General features: G+C 46.4%; 2 protein-coding genes across 2 annotated transcripts; one reads left to right on the top strand and one right to left on the bottom strand.

The window, feature by feature from the left end:
* Window positions 1–12,924: 12,924 nt before the first annotated feature.
* On the top strand, window positions 12,925–15,930 carry LOC134620448 (DDRGK domain-containing protein 1-like). The gene is made up of 8 exons (XM_063466608.1): window positions 12,925–13,135; window positions 13,671–13,820; window positions 14,182–14,300; window positions 14,429–14,530; window positions 14,613–14,735; window positions 14,820–14,858; window positions 14,934–15,039; window positions 15,586–15,930. The coding sequence occupies exons 1-8, from the start codon at window positions 13,048–13,050 to the stop codon at window positions 15,744–15,746; spliced, it is 888 nt and encodes a 295-aa protein (XP_063322678.1). The 5' UTR covers window positions 12,925–13,047; the 3' UTR covers window positions 15,747–15,930.
* A 687-nt stretch (window positions 15,931–16,617) lies between these two features.
* On the bottom strand, window positions 16,618–22,045 carry cars2 (cysteinyl-tRNA synthetase 2, mitochondrial). Its single transcript, XM_063465933.1, has 15 exons — window positions 21,706–22,045; window positions 21,580–21,630; window positions 21,381–21,498; window positions 21,233–21,304; window positions 20,933–21,038; window positions 20,766–20,846; window positions 20,520–20,649; window positions 19,497–19,630; window positions 19,282–19,349; window positions 19,106–19,172; window positions 18,845–18,983; window positions 18,499–18,622; window positions 17,711–17,806; window positions 17,368–17,583; window positions 16,618–17,292 (listed from the first exon to the last, which is right to left on the bottom strand). Exons 1-15 carry the CDS (start codon window positions 21,918–21,920, stop codon window positions 17,206–17,208), a joined length of 1,704 nt encoding a protein of 567 aa, XP_063322003.1. The 5' UTR covers window positions 21,921–22,045; the 3' UTR covers window positions 16,618–17,205.
* Window positions 22,046–22,054: the final 9 nt, after the last annotated feature.

Here is a 22,054-nt window from a genome sequence, read left to right as displayed (position 1 = left end):
GCCTGACATGCTCAGAGAGGTTCATTACTGACTCATTGAGTCAGCGCTGTGGATTACTGCTGTCTGTGTTTTTTCTATTCCTGCCTTCGTGTTTCATAAGCAAATGAAAGGAGTGGGACTGACTGAGGTACAGTGTGACGAGGCTGAAGTGGGTCTCCTTCTCAGTAATTAGCAGTTAAATGCTGCTGGAGCTGCAGACGTCCTGGGCAGATAGATACTTCTAAAAGCAACAGCTTCTTGTTTTAGCTTCATTTGTGTTTGAAAGTGGATTTTACCACCAGGATACAAAATAATAATTAGTCAGCTTTAGAAGCAGTGGGAATATGTTTGTTTTAGTCTCTGTGAGGGGCCGAGCTGCAGGCAGTGTGGGCTTTATTTACCCCCAAATAAGAAAGAATATTTTAGAAAACATCTGTGAGGCTCTGGTCCCACAAAAGTTCAGAGGTCACGATAACTTCACAAATAAACCAAACTGCAAACACGGAACCAAAGGGGGCTGATGTGTGACTGACCAGACCACAGACAACAGCACACCAACCAACTCCAAAATAAAACCAAATCTATGCTGTGGCAACACAGAAATACCCACAACATGAGATTAATACCACATATGTTACCATGGCGCCTGTTAAAGGTTTGAATATATTTGGATGAGAGCAGAGGTTGAAATATGCAATGCTCTCAAAGGACAACTGGCAAACTGGTGTGAGGGTCAAGGGTCCTCAAGGCTCACTGAGGGAGCAAAGACCTCCTTGCAGCCTAAGGAGATTAGCTGTAGCACAATCCTGTGAACACTTTACTGCTACACAGAACGTCGCTCTGCGTTCAGGAGGATGTTACTCACAGACCCTGTCAATCACAGCAGCAGCGTTCCCTGTTTGCAGTGGCACCTTCATCGGGATAATGTGTCCTGTTCTGAGGAACATGGCAGGAAGTAACACTGCGCCACCGTGTTTCAGGACAGGATGGTCAGTGGTTAGCGCTGTTGCCTCACAGCAAGAACATCTAAAGTTTGAACCTTGCCTGGGCCCTTTCTGTTCTCTCTGGGCTTGTGTGGCTCTCCTCTGGGGCTTGTGGGAGGACTACATTATCTGTGAGTGTATAAGGTAAGTATAGTTACAATGCATCTCATCAGTAAGACAGGAAATACAAGGACATTAGAGCTTAACAGATGCTGCTCAGTGCTGATGGCTGATATCACAGAAAACTTTCACAGTCAGAGCTGTGCACGCTAAAATCCACCAACGTAACACACACACACACACACACACACACACACACACACACACACACACACACACACACACACACACACACACACACACACACACACACACACACAGAACAGCAGTAGAGGAGTCTGGTTCTGCTGGAGGTTTCTTCCTGTTAAAAGGGAGTTTTTCCTTCCCACTGTCGCCAAAGTGCTTGCTCATAGGGGGTCATATGATTGTTGGGTTTTTCTCTGTATGTAGTATACAATACTACAATATAAAGCGCCTTGAGGCGACTGCTGTTTGGCGCTGTATAAATAAAACTGAGCTGCTGAGCTGTCTCCCGGTGCCTCAGTCTTTCATTTCTGCCGTACTCTGATGCAGAGCAGATACTAACGAGCGCACTAAACAAATCCCATTGGTCTGTTGCTTTTGTGTACTTCCCAGTTTGAATTTGGGTGCACTGTAGCAGATAACTTTGTTAATATCAAACAACTATAATGGTAGCGACAGCAAACTGTGAGACTAATGCTGGTAAGTGAAATAGTAGAGAGTGAATACTACAGGACGGTGTTTCAGGCACTCAGGCCATCACTGTCCACAGGCAGAGCTCCTGACCTTGATCGCACTATGCTGCTGTTTACAGGCCAAACACTGAGAGGAATGTTCCATTCTCTTTTTACTTTCATTCAGAGGTACCGTATGGAACTGGATTTACTCACAGTGTTTTCAGTTAACTGGAGCATAGAAGCCTTCTCTGACAGTTTTGGACACAGTACTGCACTATTGTGTTTTACCTTGTAAGTTGCAGTACAACATTCATCTGAGAAATATCTCAGTTAATCTGATTTAATCTAATATCTATACTTGCTTAAAGAAGTCAGGTCATAACCTCACATACCTTTGCTAACTACACCAGAGCCTGCCGCTGAAAGGGTATTGTGTTTAGAAAGCAGAACAGAACAAAGGCTATTGTTCTGCTGATGAGCAGCTGTTTTGGTTTGGGGAAATTATATGTGAAAAAGGACATCATTATTGCATTTTCATATGAAGCTGGGGATGTGGGTTTGAAATGACAAAGGTTTAAGTACAGGACTTGATAGACTGTAGGGAGTCAGATAATAGCCCTCCTGTGTTTTTCTCTTCGCTGTCTAATATCCTGGAGTTAACTCATTCTCAGTCTAACAGTATAAGCTCCTTTTCCTAGTTTTTGTCCTCCTTTGAACAGAATGTGTAAGAAAACCAAACCTCACAAATGTAGAATTTGTTTTCATAAAGCTCACAGTGACTTATTTAAACTCCTGATCCAGTATGTAGTTTTGGCTTAGTTGAATAAGACAGTCAGTTTATACGGTAGATACTGCAGCATGATCACTGAATGCATTTCATGTTAAAGGCAATGAAAACGTAGCAAAAATTCTTGATGAAATATGATGAATGCTAGTTCTTATACTGTCCTACTCTACCTGAGCATTTTATTCAGTGCAGTTTTATTAGCATAGTGCCAAATCACAACAACAGTTACCTCACAGTGCCTCTTTCACACAAGCACTTTTTTCTGCACCTACATGCTTTTTATGGAACATTCACAGTGTGATGAGATTATCCCAGAACAACTTGGGGTTTAGTTTGTTGCTTAAGGACACTTTTGCACACAGCGAGGGATCAAACCACCAACCTTCCGATTAATAGATGTTCTACCTGCTCTACCTCCTGACCTACAGTTGCAATATCAATGTGATTACTTTTTTCAGAGTTTCCAACCACTTTAAGGGACGGTGTTTCTCGCATCCTTTTACGCAGATGGCCGCCCCTCCCTGAGCCCGGCTCTGCTGGAGGTTTTTCCTTTCCACTGTCGCCAAGTGCATGCTCATGCTAGGGTCTGTATCCTACAATACAAAGCACTGATTGTCGCTGTGATTTGATGCTAAATAAATACATTAGATGCTTTTCCCTGTAATGGGAAGTGTAAGTGATCTGGATGTGTATGTGTGAGTGTCACTGGCTGTGTGTGGAGCAGGGTGATGGGGGCACAGCAGTAAAACTGAGAAAGAAAAATAACCAAAACTTATAGGTTTGTGGATGGTAAACCTCGCTGTGCTTCTCCTTAACTTTGCCATGTCTGAAGTCCTTTTGTTAGTCACCACCCAAGGCCACAGCAGTTATGGTTCAGAGGTCAATAATTGACAGAGGATCATAGTGGAAAGTTTAAATGTCCTCTGGGTTAATGTGTGGTGGAAAGTTGTAAAAAGAACCTGTAGTTAGGTTTCACTTGTTCATCCAGAGCCTCAGCAGCTATGCTCTCACCATCCATAAACCAAGTTGAGAAAAGTCCGGCTGCACTTCTGAGAACATTCCCATGCAAATGTCAGTGTACTGTGTGCTGCTTCCTGGGAATGTGAAACTGCTGGTTTAGCCGAAGCTATATAACACTGGAATAACAGGAAAGGGATAAGAGATGGTGAGAATAATCAAATAAGGAAAGTGTAATGGATTAAACCAGGACTAAAAAGCACTGCTGTGGACGTGACACGTTTGTGTGTGAGGTTCGGTAAAACCTGCAACTCTGATGCTTTTCACTGAGAGAGGCTGAAGCTGAGATGCTGCTGGTGAAACGATCCCTGGTGGCAAAGGTTAACAAGCACCCCGTGTGGTCGTACTCCACGTTTGACTCGTCGCACACAGAGTTCAAAATCAATAAAAAAATAATAATGTGTATGTGTGCAGTATTTGATTTTTTCTGTTGGTAAACACCTCAGTAACCATGGTGAAACCATGCTGAAAAAGGACATGGACCCAGTCGTTCCCCAGATACCCACGCTCATGTGTTTTACACGTGCACCTGTTTGTGTTTGGAAGCATTCGGTATCCTGTCTCTGTTAAACCATCTGCAAGGACTGTCTAGTTTGGAACGCACATCAAAAATCTCTCTTGGCCAGATGTTTGATTACTACAATTCTCTACTTAAGGACTAACATTCATGCACACGCTCACACTCTGATGGAAGCATGAAGGACACCTCAGGGCTGGGGGTGAAGCTGCTGCTGCTTCTGCTTGTCATAGGACCCAGTGTGCCTATGAGCCACGGCAGAAGCCACAGTAGGAGCAGGGCCAACCTACTGTGCGGTCTTAGAATAGAGACACCTGTGACTTTGTTAGCACGGGGGGAAACGAGGGTTTTAGGGCGCTCTGTCACTTTTAAGAGGCCGCTTTTCACAAGTGCTGAGAAACTAACCTTCACTTTCATCCCACACTGGCAAGTCGATCATGTTTGAAGCTTCAACATGCTCAGTTTGTTCAGAAACACAATTATGTGACTTTCAGTTAGACTGTAAGCAGCCTTGGCTGAAATATGTCATACACATCCATGTGTCATAAATGTGCACTGCAGCACAGACGATGACTCCCTACAAACCCACATGTGTTTTATTTAGGTACTGGGCTCTTTTTTAAGAACACTGCGTCAGTGTATTGTTCTTTTTATCTCACATGTTGTTATTAAAACAGGTCTGTGTGTGCCTTATCCATCAAAACAGCGTAAAAAAAGTATTTTGATACGGACTGATAAAGCAGTATTGGACTGTTCCAAACGTGTGAGCCTCTCAGTAACAGCACTGTGCTCTTTGAGTGGAGTCGAGTCAATGTTTTACTTTGTGGGACTTTGATACCCAATCCCTTCAAGCCAGGATATGATGTCACGACATAGCGGAGGTGGGAATTGGATATGGCTGCTTACGTTTCACTGGTTCCTTCAGTTCACTATTTTAAGGATACTTGGAAATAAATGGGATGTGGAGGAACAACTGCGTATGCAAACACTGCCATCAAGAAGTCAGTTAGTGCTGCCCATAAAGGAACCCTGCTGTGTAACAAACACCCTCTCCATTAAACTTTGATTGCTTTCCCCTCTGTCCCTTCCCAACCACTCTTTTGATGCCGTGGTGAAACACACACTCTTGCGAAACTTTGAACTGGTTACAAATTAATCTGCGTCTCACAATATTTAGTTGCTGCTTACCCCAGTACAAAGTTTAGCTCTCATTCCTTCCAATAATTCATGAGCTGGTTAATATTTGAGCCGAATAGATAACCTGATGTCCAGAATTAGACTGTAGCTCTTTGAACTGGGAACAATTCAGTGTTAAGCAGGCACATACAGAAGTTACGCTTAACCTCAGCTCAGTGCTGTTTTCAAGAAGGAAATTCCTTTTCAAGGGAACGCTGCAGCATTTTGGAAAATCTGCATGCATGCAATCTGGTCTAATGTCCCATAACTGTGGTTTAGCACAGACAGGAGCTCCTGCAGGAAGCATCCTGATAGTGTTTGTCAAGTTTTATCTCCACCTTCAAATGTTTGTTCCCTCGACACGCTGAGACGTGCTGAAAAATAAGTTGTTCTTAACTAAACAGCACTCGTTAAAGTACATTAGAGCAAAAAATGTGCAGACTTTTCAGATCTTCATTAAAGTTCAGTATCAGAGAGCTTATTAAACTCTCCACTCTGCTAACTTTCTCCCTGTGACCACACCACCATACCGCCATAACTAACTGACAAACAGCCTATAAATGGTAATGTGTGACTGAGGACAGAGAGCTGCACGTGTGGGCCGATGCATAAAGAAGCGTACACTTAGATGGTAACAGCGAGACGGCTGAGCGAGCTCACGTGTCCTAAGCTCATTGCTCGTTTCCTCGCACACAGGTAAAGGCTCCACCTGTGAGCAGTGTGGCCTCAGATTAACACCTGCTGAAAGGAACAGAATATCTGGCCAAATATGAGAGACAAAGGAAGCAGCGAGTGAAGCCATAATGCCCTTGAAGAGAAAGGTGAACTAACACAGCACACCCTGCTCCGAGCTGCAGTCATATAAAACACACAACCATTAACAGACTGCCCGGCGGCTTGATAAGGAATATTATGCTGTAAATCAGAGAGCAGTAAAGTCATTACTTGCTGCTCTCTGGCACCATTTTACTCATTTTACCGACTCACTGCTATTTAGCTCAGTGAAGAACAGGTTGCAAGGATTTCCTTCTATAGCAGTGTGATCCACGCTGTCAAAGTCAAGTCCCAAGAATGGGACGTGGTTTTTTTGCCACTTTATAAACTCCAACAGCGATGATGAAATGTATCACGCGCTGGATCTGTTTAACCAACAGAGGACTGCAACATGAATCAGAGGCGACGAGGACGTCATCAGTTTCTATTGTGACGACAACAAACTCACTGTTACGGATCACCACTCAGTCGCACATAGTGTCAACAAAGAGTGTTTTTAGAGGTGGACAATCTGCCTGCGACCTGCCCTTCACCCGCGCGATGCTCAAAATGGAAGCCTTAGACGGGCACAGTGGTTCGGTCTTTTTACTTCAGCCTTCAGAGAAATGAATTCAGAATTATTTTACACAAACAAAAGGAGGAAAATGCAAAATTCGATAGAACAGTAAAGTTAACGATCCAGCAGAGCACCGCCCATCAGTGGATGCTCTGAAGTCCTCCCTGTAAGGTGCAGGACTGAAACTCTGCTGCACTCATTGCTGCAGAAGGGTTCAAACACACTCTCATACTTGTGTTTACCCTCACACCCTTGAATTTTCATCTGTCTCTAAACGATGGATCGATATCAGTATAATTTACTACGTCAGCTTTAAATCCCAGAAGGTTGATTTTGTTCATCTGGACGTTTTCAGTGGGAGAAACGTTTCATCATCATCCAGGTGACGTCTTCAGTCTCAGCTGACTGCAGGTTTCAATCTTATAAACAGCACATTTGCATAATGACTGAAACCAGCCCACTGTAGGAACAATGGGCTGGGAGGTCTCTTTCTTGATCATTAATATCCAGTTTGTCATGACCACTGATCAATGACAGCCTTAAATGCTCTGTAGTGTTCAGGTGCAGTTTGCTCCAGTGCAGACATCTTGACATGTGTTTGCACTAGAACAGGCAGCAGCAGCCACTTACATGTTGTCTTGTTCAGGTCCGATAATGATTGTGGGACTTTAAGAGGCTGTGCTACATGAGGACAAGATGCTATTTAGGGATTTAAATAGAAACCAATAAAAGACGTTGCAGAGGCTGCGATGTCATCATGTCTGTTACCTGGCGTGAGGTCAAAAAGCACGCATTTATCATCTCCCATAATGCAACTGGATACTGTCTTCAGTTAGAGCATCCATCAGCATGTGGAACGTGTAGTCCAGAGCACACTGCTAGGCTGTAAACAAATACACAACATGAGGCTGGACAACCCGTTAGTTACAGCACGCCAACACAACAATGTCCTGCAGCAGTCTGCAGAATACTGACACACATCAGAGGGTCAGCAGTCTCAGCAAAACCTTGCAGAGTGCGACCGACAGAGATGTTTGGGTTAGTTTACACATGCACCATACATACATAACAGTCTTCATACTGGATCCATCAGTGTGTGCAGATTTCTCCATCTGTGCTCGAGAGGGAACGTGTGACACTAAGTGATACGACACAGCAGAAACGGACACAGGACTGTCTGTCTCCAAGTTTTGACCTACCAGCTTGACAAAAATGAGCAAAATGCACAGAGTATATATATCAGAGGTCTATTTGAGAGGCAGGAGTTAGTTAGTACCCCCATGTTTAAAGTTTAGTCTGTGCTTCCACTGAGTGAAGCTCATAAAGAGCCTTTACTGCTCAGCTTTTTATTGATTCTTTTATTTGTAATTTTTACTGCTTGTGCTTCACCTCGCAGTAAGAACTGTGTTTGGCAGGCTGTGTTACTGCTTTCCAGCAGACTGCTCTGGTTAGCGAGTCAGTGACCCCAGCTGTGGCCACCTGCTCATGCATAAGTCTGTGCCATTGCATTTAAAAGGAAAATTACAGCAGGCGGTTCAGCAGCTCTCTGACTGCTGCCAGTGCTAACAGTAAGTGAGACTGCAGGCCTTCACAAATGTGTCATCACAGCTGTGTGTTATCTGAGCAACTTGTGTTGCTTAGGTTTGTAACACCTCTGTCAGTGACAGGACACGCAGCTGCATCCACTGACACATCACAGCAGGTGATCCTCCGTTCAGTGTGAGCGAGCCTCAGCTAAAGCATCACATCGGCGCCTCTGGACTCTTTCCTTTAGCTGTCCCACAGCTCTGTTATTCATGGGAGATAGGAAGAAATTCAAAGTGTGTTTTTGAGTGAATGCAAATAGTCCCATTATTTGTTTCTGTCTGCTCAGTCAGAAGTGGAAATCATGATCTTTGCATCAAGCCAGTGAGTGTCTGCTTAGCACATCCCAGCTGTGTGCAAGGCTGCTGGGCTCTGTGTGTGTCCAGAATTCAGGAATAGCACAAAGGCTTCGTGTACACTTAATCACAGTGTGTTAATCAGCGAACTTCTTGTAGGTTCACTTTTGAACTTTGGACCCGATCAGTCTCCTTGGTCTTTATGCTAAACTGTGCTAACTTTGCCCTTGAATCCAAAGTCAAAGGTAATGATATCCTTGGTGGGTTTTTGACCTTCCTGGCCTGTCTGTAACTCAGCTCATTCCCAATGTATAAGCATGGGATTAATCTGATTTGGTGCTCTGCAGTGTTTTCTCACAGCTAAATAAAGCGTAGTGTGAGCACACCCTCTGACTTAGGTGAGTGTTTCCTCATAGTAACCCCGTGCTACACAGGAGTCACCTTGGGCCTGCAGGACATTGCATCTCTTCCTGTCTTCCTCTTCCTGTCTCTCTCTGTCCAGCCCCTTCTTACTACTACCTCCTTGTTACATCACACACACACAGAGCTGCTACACCTGCACCGTCTGCTGACTGGCTCAACTCCTCTTGGCTCAGCACTTTCCATGTAGGTTGCACTGACCTCTGGAGGTTAGACGTACCGTGGAACATCAGCCATGAGCCACTTTTCCCGGTCTTACCAGAAGTGGAGCTGCAGTAAACCCCGCCCCCTCAGATCACCTGAGCAGTGAAACAGGAAATAAAGACTGCAGCAAGTCAAGTGTCCTTCCATCACCTTCAACTTTAGATCATCTCAGCTCTGTGACACTACATTATTTGCAGATCACAGCAGAGCGTCTGATAGGTGGATTCTCTGCCAAACGCAGTGTTGTTTGTGTGCGAGCAGACGCACAACTGAAAGAGAGCACAGAGCACAACACAGTGGAGTGAAATTCATCATCTGCTGTGGCATTAAGTCTGAGTACAGTGTGTACTATCAATGTAATCACTGTAGTAAAGACACACACGGGCCATTTTTTACCAGCATCAACAGTGTTGTTAGTAGCAACAAAACATTTCCATGCACAGATGGAGCACACACAGTGCTAAGGCAGGTAAGAGACACAATATCACGTTGCAGTGGGTGTTCAAGAAAGAGGATGTGTCCTCCAGATGTCACCGGCGATGGAAAAGTACAGTCGCGCCCGGCCGAGCCTCACATCCTTCTGGGGGAGAAGGGATTAAACGATTAACCTGTCCTCATTTTACTTTGCTATCTTCTCTCCTGTTCTCTGTTCTCTCTGCCCAAAGGAAAAAAGTGCTGACTGGGACATTGTTTCAGCTGCTGCTGTGTAGCAGAGAAGGACCCGGCGGTGTGTTTGCAGACTTGTTCCTTAAGTCACGCTGGCTGCCAGAGGAGCCGCCTCATCAAGCGCACCAGGACCATTTGTCTCTTCTGAGACATCGCTTTAATTAAACTGCAAGCACTGTGATTCAGACATCCTCCACGATGCTACAGCTCTCATCATGCAGCTCACACCGGCCATGTCTTTCTGTTGTCACGTCCACACAGACTGTGTGTTGTGGTCTGAAGCAGAGCTGAGCTGCTAACATCACAGTGACATTGTCAGGGTTACTGTTTAACGGAGCTTCCCTGGAGAAGAACCAAAACTGCTCCTCCTCATGTCAAACTGGTTCAATCTAAACTGAACATTTGAAGAGTCCATACTCAGCACCCACACCTCTCAGTTTGTGTTGGTTAACCAGGGTTTTGGTTCCATCAGATAGAGCTAAACTCTCACAGGGGCCCATAAAAGACGGGAATGTCAAGAATCCAGAGGATCAGAAACTTCCCATTTACACAACTGTTCATCAGTGCAGTGTATGACTTCTTCTTGATAACAGTGGGTAAAATATTTCTTTATTGAATTATGACAGTTCTCTGCACCAAATACTAGAGACACAATCCAGTATCAGCTGTCAGGCTGTAATGTCATTCATGATGTGTTTGGATTATGCAACACTAAAACACACATTATGATGGCAGCTTTTCACAGTGGCGGAAACAAACTGAGATACTACAAACACAGTATTGAAGACTAACCCAAATGTTTGACAGCTCCTCTATAAAATGCGAGTGTGGCTGCAGCTGGTTTCCATCTCTCAGATTTCTAAGAATAAAGACGACTATTTGACAGAACAGCCAGAGGAGGGACGGGAGGGATTCACAGAGACCTATCGGCACTCTAGTCTCCTCCGTCTGTACCTTCACTCATCATAAAAGCTGAAGGCCACTTCATTTCAAGGTCTAAAACAGAGTCTGTGGACTGATTATGTAACATAATCAAAGGCCACAATGTTTCCACAATCTCAAAGTCAGTTTCCAGGTGTGACTGGAGCAATCAGTCCAATAGTAGATGATGATGCTTTCAGGTGCACTTTATTACCGACAGTTCATCAGATAAGCAAGGGCTGCTTGTGTGCATGTGTGTGTGCATGTGCACCTTCAAAGTGATCAAGTCCGCAGTGTTTCTGCCACCTAGTGGTGATCAGCAGGCTCTGCATGTTACAACCTGTACAGCTGCTGCCGAGGTGTTGCGGGCTAGTTTAATCCGGCCACAGCACAGTTTTCAGTACCAGGAGCTTCATATAAATGCTTGTGTAGAACCTAAATGCACTTCCTATGTTTTTGCACCCATGCTTGTATGTAAAACGCTTCCTCACTGTACTCTAAAACATGCCTGTCATCATGTAGGCATGAATGCGTGTGTGTGTGTGTGTGTGTGTGTGTGTGTGTGTGTGTGTGTGTGTGTGTGTGTGTATTTCAGTCCGGCTGAGAAGTCTTGAAGTTTTTGAAGTTTTGCTCTAAGCACTAAAGAATAAACACACAAGTCACCCAGCTTTTTAATTGACTGTCCTCTAACATGTGACTTTTGCTAACCTTCTGCTGTGACAGATCAACAAATGCAGGAATGGATTTACCACCCACTGACCAATCAAGTCTTCAGAAAACAGCGTGGTCTCTGAGCTCTGTGTGTAGACAGTAGGAGGGTCTAAAGTTTTAAATGAGCATCAGGAAGAAATACAGGTTCCTAAACACGCAGCTGGATTGATTTCCTTGATTGTTGTTTAACCTTTTAGCAGCAAAACATTTTATAGCAGTTTCGTTTTGTTTTGTTCATCAAGCATTAATATATAAATTAGAAGACCTATTTGTGGACAATCAGTCGCAGGTTGATTACACCATGAAACAGCATCCTGTGACACCAGGTGCTGACAGTCAGGTACCTGATCAGCATCATCTGTGAGCATGGACCCTGCTACAGCAGTCAGTAGTGTGTAGTATGTGTCTGCTCCAAGCATGCTGCATCTGACTGATATGGTTGGGGCACGTACCACAGGACAACTTCAGTGTGGTGTTCTGTGACACCAGCATTATTGGAGTGAGGCCTAGAACATCTCTAAATTGAAGGCCAAATATAACGGAGGACGTCACAGACAGGCCATGAGGCCTCAAGGAGATGATGCCACAAGGAGACCGTTCCCTCACCCTGTCAGCACTGAGTAAGTCACAAGTAAACAGAGACCACACACAAACAAGAAAGGTTTGTTCATCGAAATTATTTACTATTCACCCCCAAAACACACACACACACACACACACACACACAAACCCCGACAAAACATATTCAAAGCACCATAACGGTAGCCTGATATTACACAGTTTTGGTAAATGGCCTGTATTTGTATAGCGCTTTACTTAGTCCCTAAGGACCCCAAAGAGCTTTACACATCCAGTCATCCACCCATTCACACACTGGTGATGGCAAGCTACATGCTCAGCGTGTAGCCACAGCTGCCCTGGGGCGCACTGACAGAGGCGAGGCTGCCGGACACTGGCGCCACCGGGACCTCTGACCACCACCAGTAGGCCACGGGTGAAGTGTCTTGCCCAAGGACACGACGACCGAGACTGTCCAAGCCGGAGCTCGAACCGGCAACCTTCCGATTACAAGGCGAACTCCCAACTCTTGAGCCACGATCGCCCCGAGTTTTGTCACATGCCGTTTATTATTGCCACGTGGGCAATCATAATGACCAGTTTATCTCAACCCTGAGGATAAGCAGAGGATGGATGCATGGATTTAAGCTGCTCTTCATATGTCGCTACCAAAGAGGACTGTGTTGAAAACCTCTTTTCAATACAAGCTTCAGTGTGCTTCATGTATCCATCACTAACTTGTGGGATCGGCTCGGGCGTGCTGTTCATGCCAGAGTGACCAGTACAACCAGTGGCATCCCTTTCGTGTGAACACAGTTGTACCCAGATCAGATCTGATCTCCAGTGTTCAGGTTAGTGGATACCCGGATAAAGACAAAGACAGCAGAGCCTGCAAACAGATATCCAGAAAACCAAAGTAATGAATTGACTTCATTATTTTCTTTGGTGATCATACAGCAGCTGCACTGAGAACTCCAACACAGCAGGTGGCGGTATGTCCCTTTTCTATCGGTTCACCAAAACACGCGAAGAAGAAGCAGAAGAAGGAAGAAGAAGAAGGAGCGCTAGTACTGAGCTGTCACATAGTTGTATAGACGGGTTAAAGGAACAGATTTCGTTCAGTGTATTTTCCGGGCAGCTATGGATGTAGCGCTGTATGCGATAGCTGCTGCTGTCCTCGTCGTCCTCATAGTGTTTGCCGTGAAGGTGCGGAGGCAGACACGGGCAGGTAGGACCGCGTTACTGTGCTCGGCTGCAGCTGAGGGCCCGCTGCCTGGATGCCTACATGCCGCGGTCACAGGCTGCTCGTTTCAGACGCTGTTTGGTAGATTAGCAGCTCGCACACACTGAGTAGCACCTGTAGCTCTGACAGCTTGGATCTGTGTTTTGTTGAAGCCCTAAAATGTGTAAATCCAGCTCATAGTGCACTGACAGCCGGTTGTAAATAATGAGCTCATCAGCTCGTCGGGCAGTGGGAATGTAAACGTCACGCTTTGTAAAGACGTGCTGTCAGCGTGCAGCTGTGCAGAGCTGATGTGGGCCTGAACGTGTAATCAGCCCGTGGCTGAAGCCAGGACATCAGGACACGGCAGACTTACACCAGCCTTGGCCTGAATCTGTATCTGATGGCGTTTAAACTCACTGAAACAGACACAAAACCCGAGTTTTATGTGGTACCCCCCCTCCCCAGTTTAAATATTTGCTCAATTGACATAACGTTTGTGCAATGCATGGCTCATAGTTTCCTTGTGCTGTGTGCTCAGCCGATGAGGACCAGCGCAGGGATGTTGTGCGTGCAGCGGGGCCCCCTCAGCGAGCAGCAGAGGAGCGAGGAGCAGGCATGCCTCGCCGGAGAAGGAACCTGGCCACTGTGATGGCAAACAGACGACCTCAGAGAGAAGCTGTGGAACGCGGTAAAGCCCCTGAAATAAACATGTTTAGTGTGCTGGAAGAGTCTACTCTGCTCGTGTTTGAGCTCTCGGGAGCGTATGTTTTATGAGGGCCTCTCCGAGCAGAAGCACAGGTTTCCTGTGTGGTCCACATGTGGAAGATGCCAAATGTCCCTCATAAGTCGCATGTTCATCACATAAAGATGAATTTCAACATTAAACATTGGCTTTTCCCACAGTTTTTGCCAAGTATATATAACGTGTCACATTATTTGATTTCACCCCCCCCCATTTTTTTTATATTTCCACTTCTGCTGATCATATGCAAAACACACAGTAAAGGTGATGTTTATACATGAGAATGAGTGTGTCCTGCTGGTTTCAGAGGAGGAGCCTGTGGAGGAAGACGAGGTGGAGCAGCAGAGCTTCCAGCCGACTGCAAAGGTCGGAGCCAAGAAGCAGCGGAAGTTGGAGGAGAAACAAGCCAAGAAAGCCCAGAGGGAGGTGAGACACGCTGCGTGCTCCACTGTCCGCTCACACTCAGGGACATGCTCATTTTCATCTACTGGTTTTTAATGAACTCTGTTCTACTGCAGTGTGTTCAAAGTCACTTTACAGTTTACTATTTTCAGGCTGAGATGGAAGAAAGGGAGGAAAGGAGGAGGATGCAGGAGCTCAGAGAACAGGAGAGGCGGCAGGAAGAGGAGAAGGAGCGGCTGCTGGAACAGAAACAGGTGTCTCACTGAGTCTTCTCAGCAGCTTTCCTTGGGTGCTCACGTGATCAGACGCTGATGCTCTGTGTTGCTCTCCATTCAGGAGGAGCAGGAGCGCCGAGCTAAAGAGGAGCAGGAAAAGCGCGAGGAGGAAGAGTACCTGAGACTCAAGGCTTCCTTTATCGTAGAAGAGCAGGGAGAGGAGGAGCAGCTCTCTGAGGACCAGGTCAGACCACACTTTTAGCCTGATGACATTATGTTAAAACATTCCTGTTTTATTTGGAGTAAACCTTTGCTTGTGTATTCTCAGTCACGCAACCTGCTGCAAGAATTCATCCAGTACATCGAGGTAAGGCCGCCCACTCCGCCGCTGCTCCCCTGCTGACATCAGTCAGCATCTTTCTAACTGTCTTCTCTGCTGCAGACCTCTAAGGTGGTTCTCCTGGAGGATCTGGCTTCTCATTTTGGGATGAGGACACAAGATGCCATTAGCAGACTGCAGGACCTGCTGGCTGAAGGTTCCCTCACAGGTTAGCGTGTCAAGACTGTTCAAATGCATTTGGCATGTCAGATCCAATATGCCAGGAGGCCAGAAGATGAATTAATTACATAATTAATGAGGAAAATCAGGTTGACAGTTGCTGTTGTGAAGGATCTCATTCGTCCTGAGTGAGATGCCAGGCTAAACCGGACTGCATATCCTTCCACATGTTCATGGACTTCAGCTCGTTCCTGGCAGTTAGCACAGTGCTTCTATGCTTGATGCTGCCACCAGATGTCAAAGTAACTGTCTGAGTATTGGTTCTGGTTGCTATCATGAAGTGCTGATGTAGTATCTAGAAGGCAGATCCTATGGTGACCTGTGGGGTGGCTTTAGCTCAGGTGGTAGAGCAGCTCACCTAACCAGAAGGTTGGTGGTTCATTCCCAGTCTGCTGAGTGAATGTTAGATGGGAAATGCTTAGAAAAAAGTTCCCTTGAATGGGTGAATGTTGTGTAGAGCGCTTTGAGTGCTCAGACTGAGTAGAACAGTGCTGTATAAGAGCCAGTCCATTCACTGTTTACTTGTTGTCTGCAGGTGTGATTGATGACAGAGGGAAGTTTATCTCCATCACTCCAGAAGAGCTGGACTCGGTGGCTCAGTTCATCCGGCAGCGAGGCCGAGTATCCATCACAGAGCTGGCTCAGGCCAGCAACTCTCTGATCAACCTGATGCCTGAGAGTCGCAGCGCTGCCTGACACACTGACCTCTAACTGTGGACACATCCTTGAGTGGCTGTTGACACACAGCTGGACTCTTCACTGCCATCCTGTGTGGCTCAGTACTCTCAATCACAGCCGACGTCAGGCTTCACGTAGGTTACAGTTGACCTCCCAGTATGAGGATTTCAGCCAAACTGGAATAAACAAATCCTGAGTTTTATCAGTGACCTGTGTATTTTTGCATTTGCACAACGGCGTTTCTTCTTTATTGGAATCGTGAAGAAACTCAGTGGCTCAAAGTAACACCCCACACTTATGTCTGTGAAGGTTCTCAGTCATCCAGCTCATCGTAGTCTAAGGAGCTTGGGAAGAAAAGCGTCTGGACTTCTTTGAGTTGCTTGAAGACGTTTCACCTCTCATCCGAGAAGCTCCTTCAGTTCTAAGGTCAAATGGTGGAGAGTCCCAGATTTAAGCTCTGTGGGAGTAACCCCTCAAAGAGGGTCATGGACCCCCTGATGATCCTCTACCTAATCACACGAGCCAAGGAGTGAAAACAGGTGTAGGTCACAATCAGCCAGGGTTTCCCCACCCTATCATGTGATTTCCTGAGGTCAGATGGCCCAGGATGTGAGTGGGCGTTAAGGCGTCTGGGAAGGATCTAAAAACTGGATTATAGATGGCAGACAGTTGGTGTCGTAAACCACCGCCTCTGTTCAAAGATGGTCGCTCACAGTGGACATAGATGGTTTCTTTTACTCCTCTTTGACCCTAGAACTGAAGAAGCTTCTCAGATGAGAGGTGAAACATCTTCAAGCAACTTAAAGAAGTCCAGACGCTTTTCTTTCCAAGCTCCTTAGACCCCACACTTAGGTATATTTATGGTGGGCTTTCTACGTGTGCTGCATTCAGTTTGTTCCACACATTTGTGTCAGCTTTGATTGGTAATGGTTAAACTACCCAGAAGCTTCGTGTGCTACTCATGAAGGAAGTTCTCATTATTCTCAGACCTTGTACTCAGAGATGAATCCATAAAGAGACTGCTCAGTTTAAGGACCAATGCAGTACTTTTAACTATTAGCAAAACTTTAATGTATCAATGCCAAATACAGTGATAGTGGTGGAGTATGCTGCCAGACCTCTGCAGCTCCTAGTGCAGTAGGATGGTGAGGATCAGAATTGTGGGGTGAATAAGGTGAGGTGGGTATCAAACCTTGATGATACTGCAGGTACAGCCAACTGTGAGAGCATTACAGCAGTTCAGATTTAGTCCAGTACTGGATAACCATCGGGTTTAAAAATAAAGGAGCCCTCTAACATGACTGAGAGGTGGAGCCACTGTGACAGGCAGGTACAGCACGTGACTTACGAAACAAAATCTAAGAGTCCAGCACCCTGAGCTTCTGTTTTTATGGCATCGTGTTGTTTTCTTGTTATTCCAAGTCTTTCCGTCGAGTCCACAAAGCTCAAATCATTGATAGAAATGAAAAAACCTTCTTTAGCTGGACGCCTCCTCGCCTTTGTCCTCCGGTCCCTGTCCTCTCACGCTCATTTTGATCTCCCACGTGGAGGTGGCTCCTCTATCCTAAAAACACAAGACAATCCCACCAGTGTAGCCCGAAACAGGAAATGCACTGAGCTAACCTTCCGTTCGTCGTACCTTTATCAGCACACCCAGGGGTGCCAGGTCATCTCTGAGGGCATCGCAGGCTTTAAGCAGAGGGATTCTGTCAGGGTACAGTCCAGGTCTGCCTGGGGATCCTGTGGATGAACCGTCCTGACGAGCGAGCGCAAATTCTCGAACTTTGCTCCTGAACTGAGTCAGCTGTTCCACAACCGGCTGCAGACTGCCACGGCTGCTCAGCACCTCAGCCTCCTTCAGAGGACAGGAGACACACGGGACACCTCTTCAATCAAGGATTATTATCATTATTATTCACTGACAGAGACGCCTCAGTCTCATGCTGCCTGCTGAAGGGACATCACAGTGAAAAAGTGCTGACCTTAGTGTGCAGGTCGATGCCAAACACATCCAAGACATCTCTGACGTAGGTGACCATTGCTCCAAACACGGCAGGGCTGCGGGCCGCTCCAGCAGGCTGAACAGAAACAGGCTCGTGTCTGAATGTGCAATACACTTAGGACAAGTATCACTCCTGCTCACTGACCACACTGTTGTCATAGCTTAGAACAGGGGTGGGCAATTCCAGGCCCCGAGGGCCGGTGTCCTGCAGGTTTTAGATCTCACCTTGGGTCAACACACCTGAATCACATGATTAGTTCATTACCAGACCTCTGGAGAACTTCAAGACATGTTGAGGAGCTAATTTAGCCATTTAAATCAGCTGTGATGGTTCAAGGACACATCTAAAACCTGCAGGACACCGGCCCTCGAGGCCTGGAGTTGCCCACCCCTGGCTTAGAAGATAGCTCCTGTTCCTGATCTCTAGTGCAGGGGTGGGCAACTCCAGGCCTCGAGGGCCGGTGTCCTGCAGGTTTTAGATCTCACCCTGGATCAACACACCTGAATCACATGACCAGTTCATTACCAGGCCTCTGGAGAACTTAAGACATGTTGAGGAGGTCATTTATCCATGTAAATCAGCTGTGCTGGATCAAGGACACATCTAAAACCTGCAGGAGCCCGGCCCTCAAGGTCTGGAGCTCCCCACCCCTGACCTAACCTGACGTCTGCTGGCAGGAGTTCAGATTTCACAACAGTGGGTGGGACTGGCCAGCTGTTGTAACAGAGATGGAACAGAGATCAAACCTGTCAGACACAGTGAGTTACCGTAGAAACAGGCTGAAGCTGGCAGTTTCCGTGATAAACCAGATTCATCAGAGCACTTATGGCTCTTGGTGTATCAAAGTCATCTGCTAGAGAGGCCATCACAGTGGATTTAGTCTCAGCCAGCCTGAAAAAGTACAAAAAACACAGGAAGACAGTTTATAGACGGAGCAGAAACTCTCAGGCATCAGCTGAATGTAGCGGGTAAACGTCTCAAAATGCCTGACTGCTACCGGCACTAGCATCTCTCCAGTCCTCACTGCTTCAGCTAATTACAGCTGTGTGAGGTACAGGAGAGACAGAAATATGAAGAGGACACTCGGTCATGGGCTGAGGAGAAAGTGGGCACCTGCTCCAGAGTAAATCCTCCTGCACGTGTGAACACTGCAGCTGACCCTTCATGTAGGCCTGAGCATCGTGGCAGAAGGTGGAGATGGTGTCCAGAGTGCTGCGAGCCTCCAGCATGCTGCTGTCGCTGTAGTCGATAGCTGTGGAGACATTACAGGAAATCAGAGTGCAGTTTAACATCGCAGCTATGCGACTCGAACTCCGATAATGAATGTATTCATGTATCAAACTGGGAAAACCAAGACCTAATCATTTGCCTCACCTGATCTGTATTTGCTCAAAAGACAAAACATCCGGAATTCATTGGCAGAATAAGACTGCAGAAAATCCTGACGAGGATGAAGACGTGATCATTTTCACCCACTCCACACAGCATAGCAGATTCAGGTATTAATGCAATAACACAAATAAGACAAGGAGAAATCAGCAGGACTGTACCTTGATGCTGATGTAGTTCTTTAAAGATTTAGACATTTTCTCTGGACTGCCCTTAAGGTGTAAGTGCCCTAAAAACAGCAACAACACGCTTAACAGAGCACGTCACAGAGCTGCTCCCAAACTCAGCTCTGCAACACGAATGACTTCCAAACACTTTCAGACAATGTCTGCTTTCCAGAGAACGTGCACGAGGCAGGACCACGTCTGGCTTTTACCTGAGTGCAGGAAGTAGTTTGCCCATTGTCCACACTGGTGATACGCCTCACTCTGAGCAATCTCATTCTCGTGGTGAGGAAAAGCCAGGTCGACCCCTCCAGAGTGGATATCTAACTGTCTCCCAAACACAGAGCTGAAAGCATGCACACAAACAGGAAACTCATCAGTGCGTCAGCGCTCAGTCTGATAACAAACTAAGGCAAATTAAATCCTGCATTCCAACTGTTTGACTGACTAAAGAAACAAACATCACTGCTGGACTAACATGAAGTCAGTGTTGCTAACAGTTTATTAAACATGCATTCAATTTGTTGCCACTGGGGTCTACTTTTTCACAGTATAACTTTTCATTTCACTTTTGCAGGTGATTGCAGATTTGCCTTTTAAAGCAGGGGCAGACTCATTTCAGCTGTTAGTACATTCCCTTGAGGACAGCAGATATCCTTACAGTTTTAAGGATTTAAATTTGCTGTGGGTCCTTTATCCTGTCATTGTAAGACAAGTGCTAAAAACCTTGTTGTGTACCTTATTTTGTCCTTTAAACTGTGTAGGCAGGTGACCGCACAAGTTCAATCTGACTTTTTCCATCTGAGACAGCTGGCCAAGGTAAAGCCAAACCTTCCAGCTAATGTCTTTGAACGTGTTGTTCATCTGTTCAATACTTGCAGACTGGACTACTGCAGTTCTCTGTACTTTGGTTTGGACCAGGCCTCTCTTTACTGCAGCTGCTCGTCTGCTGACCGGTACGAAACGGAAGGAGCACATGTCCCCGCTGTTGGCCACTCTACACTGGCTTCCAATTTAAAATTGTAATCAACCCACAATAAGAAAAAGTGTCTACAAACTGAGGAAATGCAGAAATCACAGGTTGTTCAGCGGTCCACTTCATGAAAGATGCCACGGAGGAAAAAAATCACCGCAGTAAAAGTCACCTCATTTACTGAGGTCTGTCTGTAACTGGGATTTGGAGAAAGATAAGAATTCCCAAGCATTAATGGGATTTATGACTAAACAAAACAAACCTAGCAATGGTAGAACATTCAATATGCCAGCCCGGTCTTCCTCTGCCCCACGGGGACTCCCAGTACGCTTCTCGAGGTTTAGACGGTTTCCACAGAGCAAAGTCCCTCGGGTCCCGTTTGTTTGAGGAGCCTGCAGAGCCGTAGAGTTTGTAAAGTAAACTCGGGCGTCTCACTAGCATCAACATGGAAACAGAAATAATAAGAAAGGATGTTTTCCGTGTCATTAACTCACACACAAACACTCACCGGGCTCTCCCTGAGGATCCACAGCTCCCACAAACCTGCCGTACCTGCCACCAATGGACTGAATGTCAAAATACACATCGCCTGCAACCAAAGCAGTGCACAAATGACACCTCCAGCATTTCAGAAGACCAAAAAAACAAAACAAGCACAAGCTCCTCGTTATTTACCTTCTTTTGTGGCATAAGCGTGTCCATTTTTGATGATCTTCTCAATAAAGGCAACGATATGATGCACGTTCTCTGTGACCCTTAAATACACTGCAGGAGGAACCACCTCAACACAACAACATGAAGACGTGTTTATAAATGAACACAAACAGCAACCACAGTGTGGTTTTACAAACCCTGAAACTCACAGAGTGGAGGTAAAATTATGCAGTGCTTCATTAAATAAAGCTATCCTTTTATCCTGTGCATGTTATAACGCATGGTGATCTGCTGCTGCACCATGCAGGTCTAAGCTCACACCTTCAGTGACAGCATGTCCCTCTTGAACTCGTCCTCGTACACTGCGCTGATGGCGGCTGGGGAAACATTTTCCTGTTGGACCACATGAAACACATGACGTCAGCAGGTGAGAACAGAGCAGCAGCCAGCAGCAGCACGACAGTCTTACCTCCCAGCTTCTTCTGATGATTTTGTCATCGATGTCAGTGATGACCATGGCATGGATCACGGTGATTCCAAACAGTCTGCTGAGGATCCTCTGCAGGATGTCAAACCTCACATATGAGCTGTGACGGAACAAACCCACAGAGCTCACACACACACCGTTTAGCCTGCACGCCATAGCCACCTACTGTTGCCATAGTTACCTTGCATGACCCAGGTGAGCGTGATCGTACACGGTGGGTCCACAGCTGTACCTGAGATGTAACACATAAGTGGGTTATTAGGCCGCCGTGTGCCAGCATGAGGAGCACAGTGATCAGAGTCCGTACCAGGTCGCGACCCCCTCTCTTGTCAGGATCAGGGGCTCCTTCTGTTTGCTCAGGCTGTTAAAAGTCTTCAAGCCCGTATCAAAGCCGCTAGGCCTCACCCACTCCCTCCCGGACACACTGCAGCTGGGTCCGTGGGACGTGGATCGGACCGTGACTGCCGGTGAAAGTCCGGGGACCGGTGCCCTCCACAGCAGCGAGCTCACCTGTTTCCACATAGCGCGAGCCGCCGTGGTTTGAAGGCGCAGTCTGCGGTGTCACCGCACCGGAGCTCACGCACAGCTCACGCACAGCTCACCGCATCGGTTCCGACGCTAAAACAAACCGATCTAAACACGGTTGTTTCGCTCTT

Source organism: Pelmatolapia mariae, linkage group LG23 (assembly GCF_036321145.2).
Source record: "Pelmatolapia mariae isolate MD_Pm_ZW linkage group LG23, Pm_UMD_F_2, whole genome shotgun sequence".
In the NCBI taxonomy this organism is placed as follows: Eukaryota; Metazoa; Chordata; class Actinopteri; order Cichliformes; family Cichlidae; genus Pelmatolapia; species Pelmatolapia mariae.
Note: the sequence above shows the minus strand (reverse complement) of the source record. Positions and strands in the feature narration are given on the sequence as shown.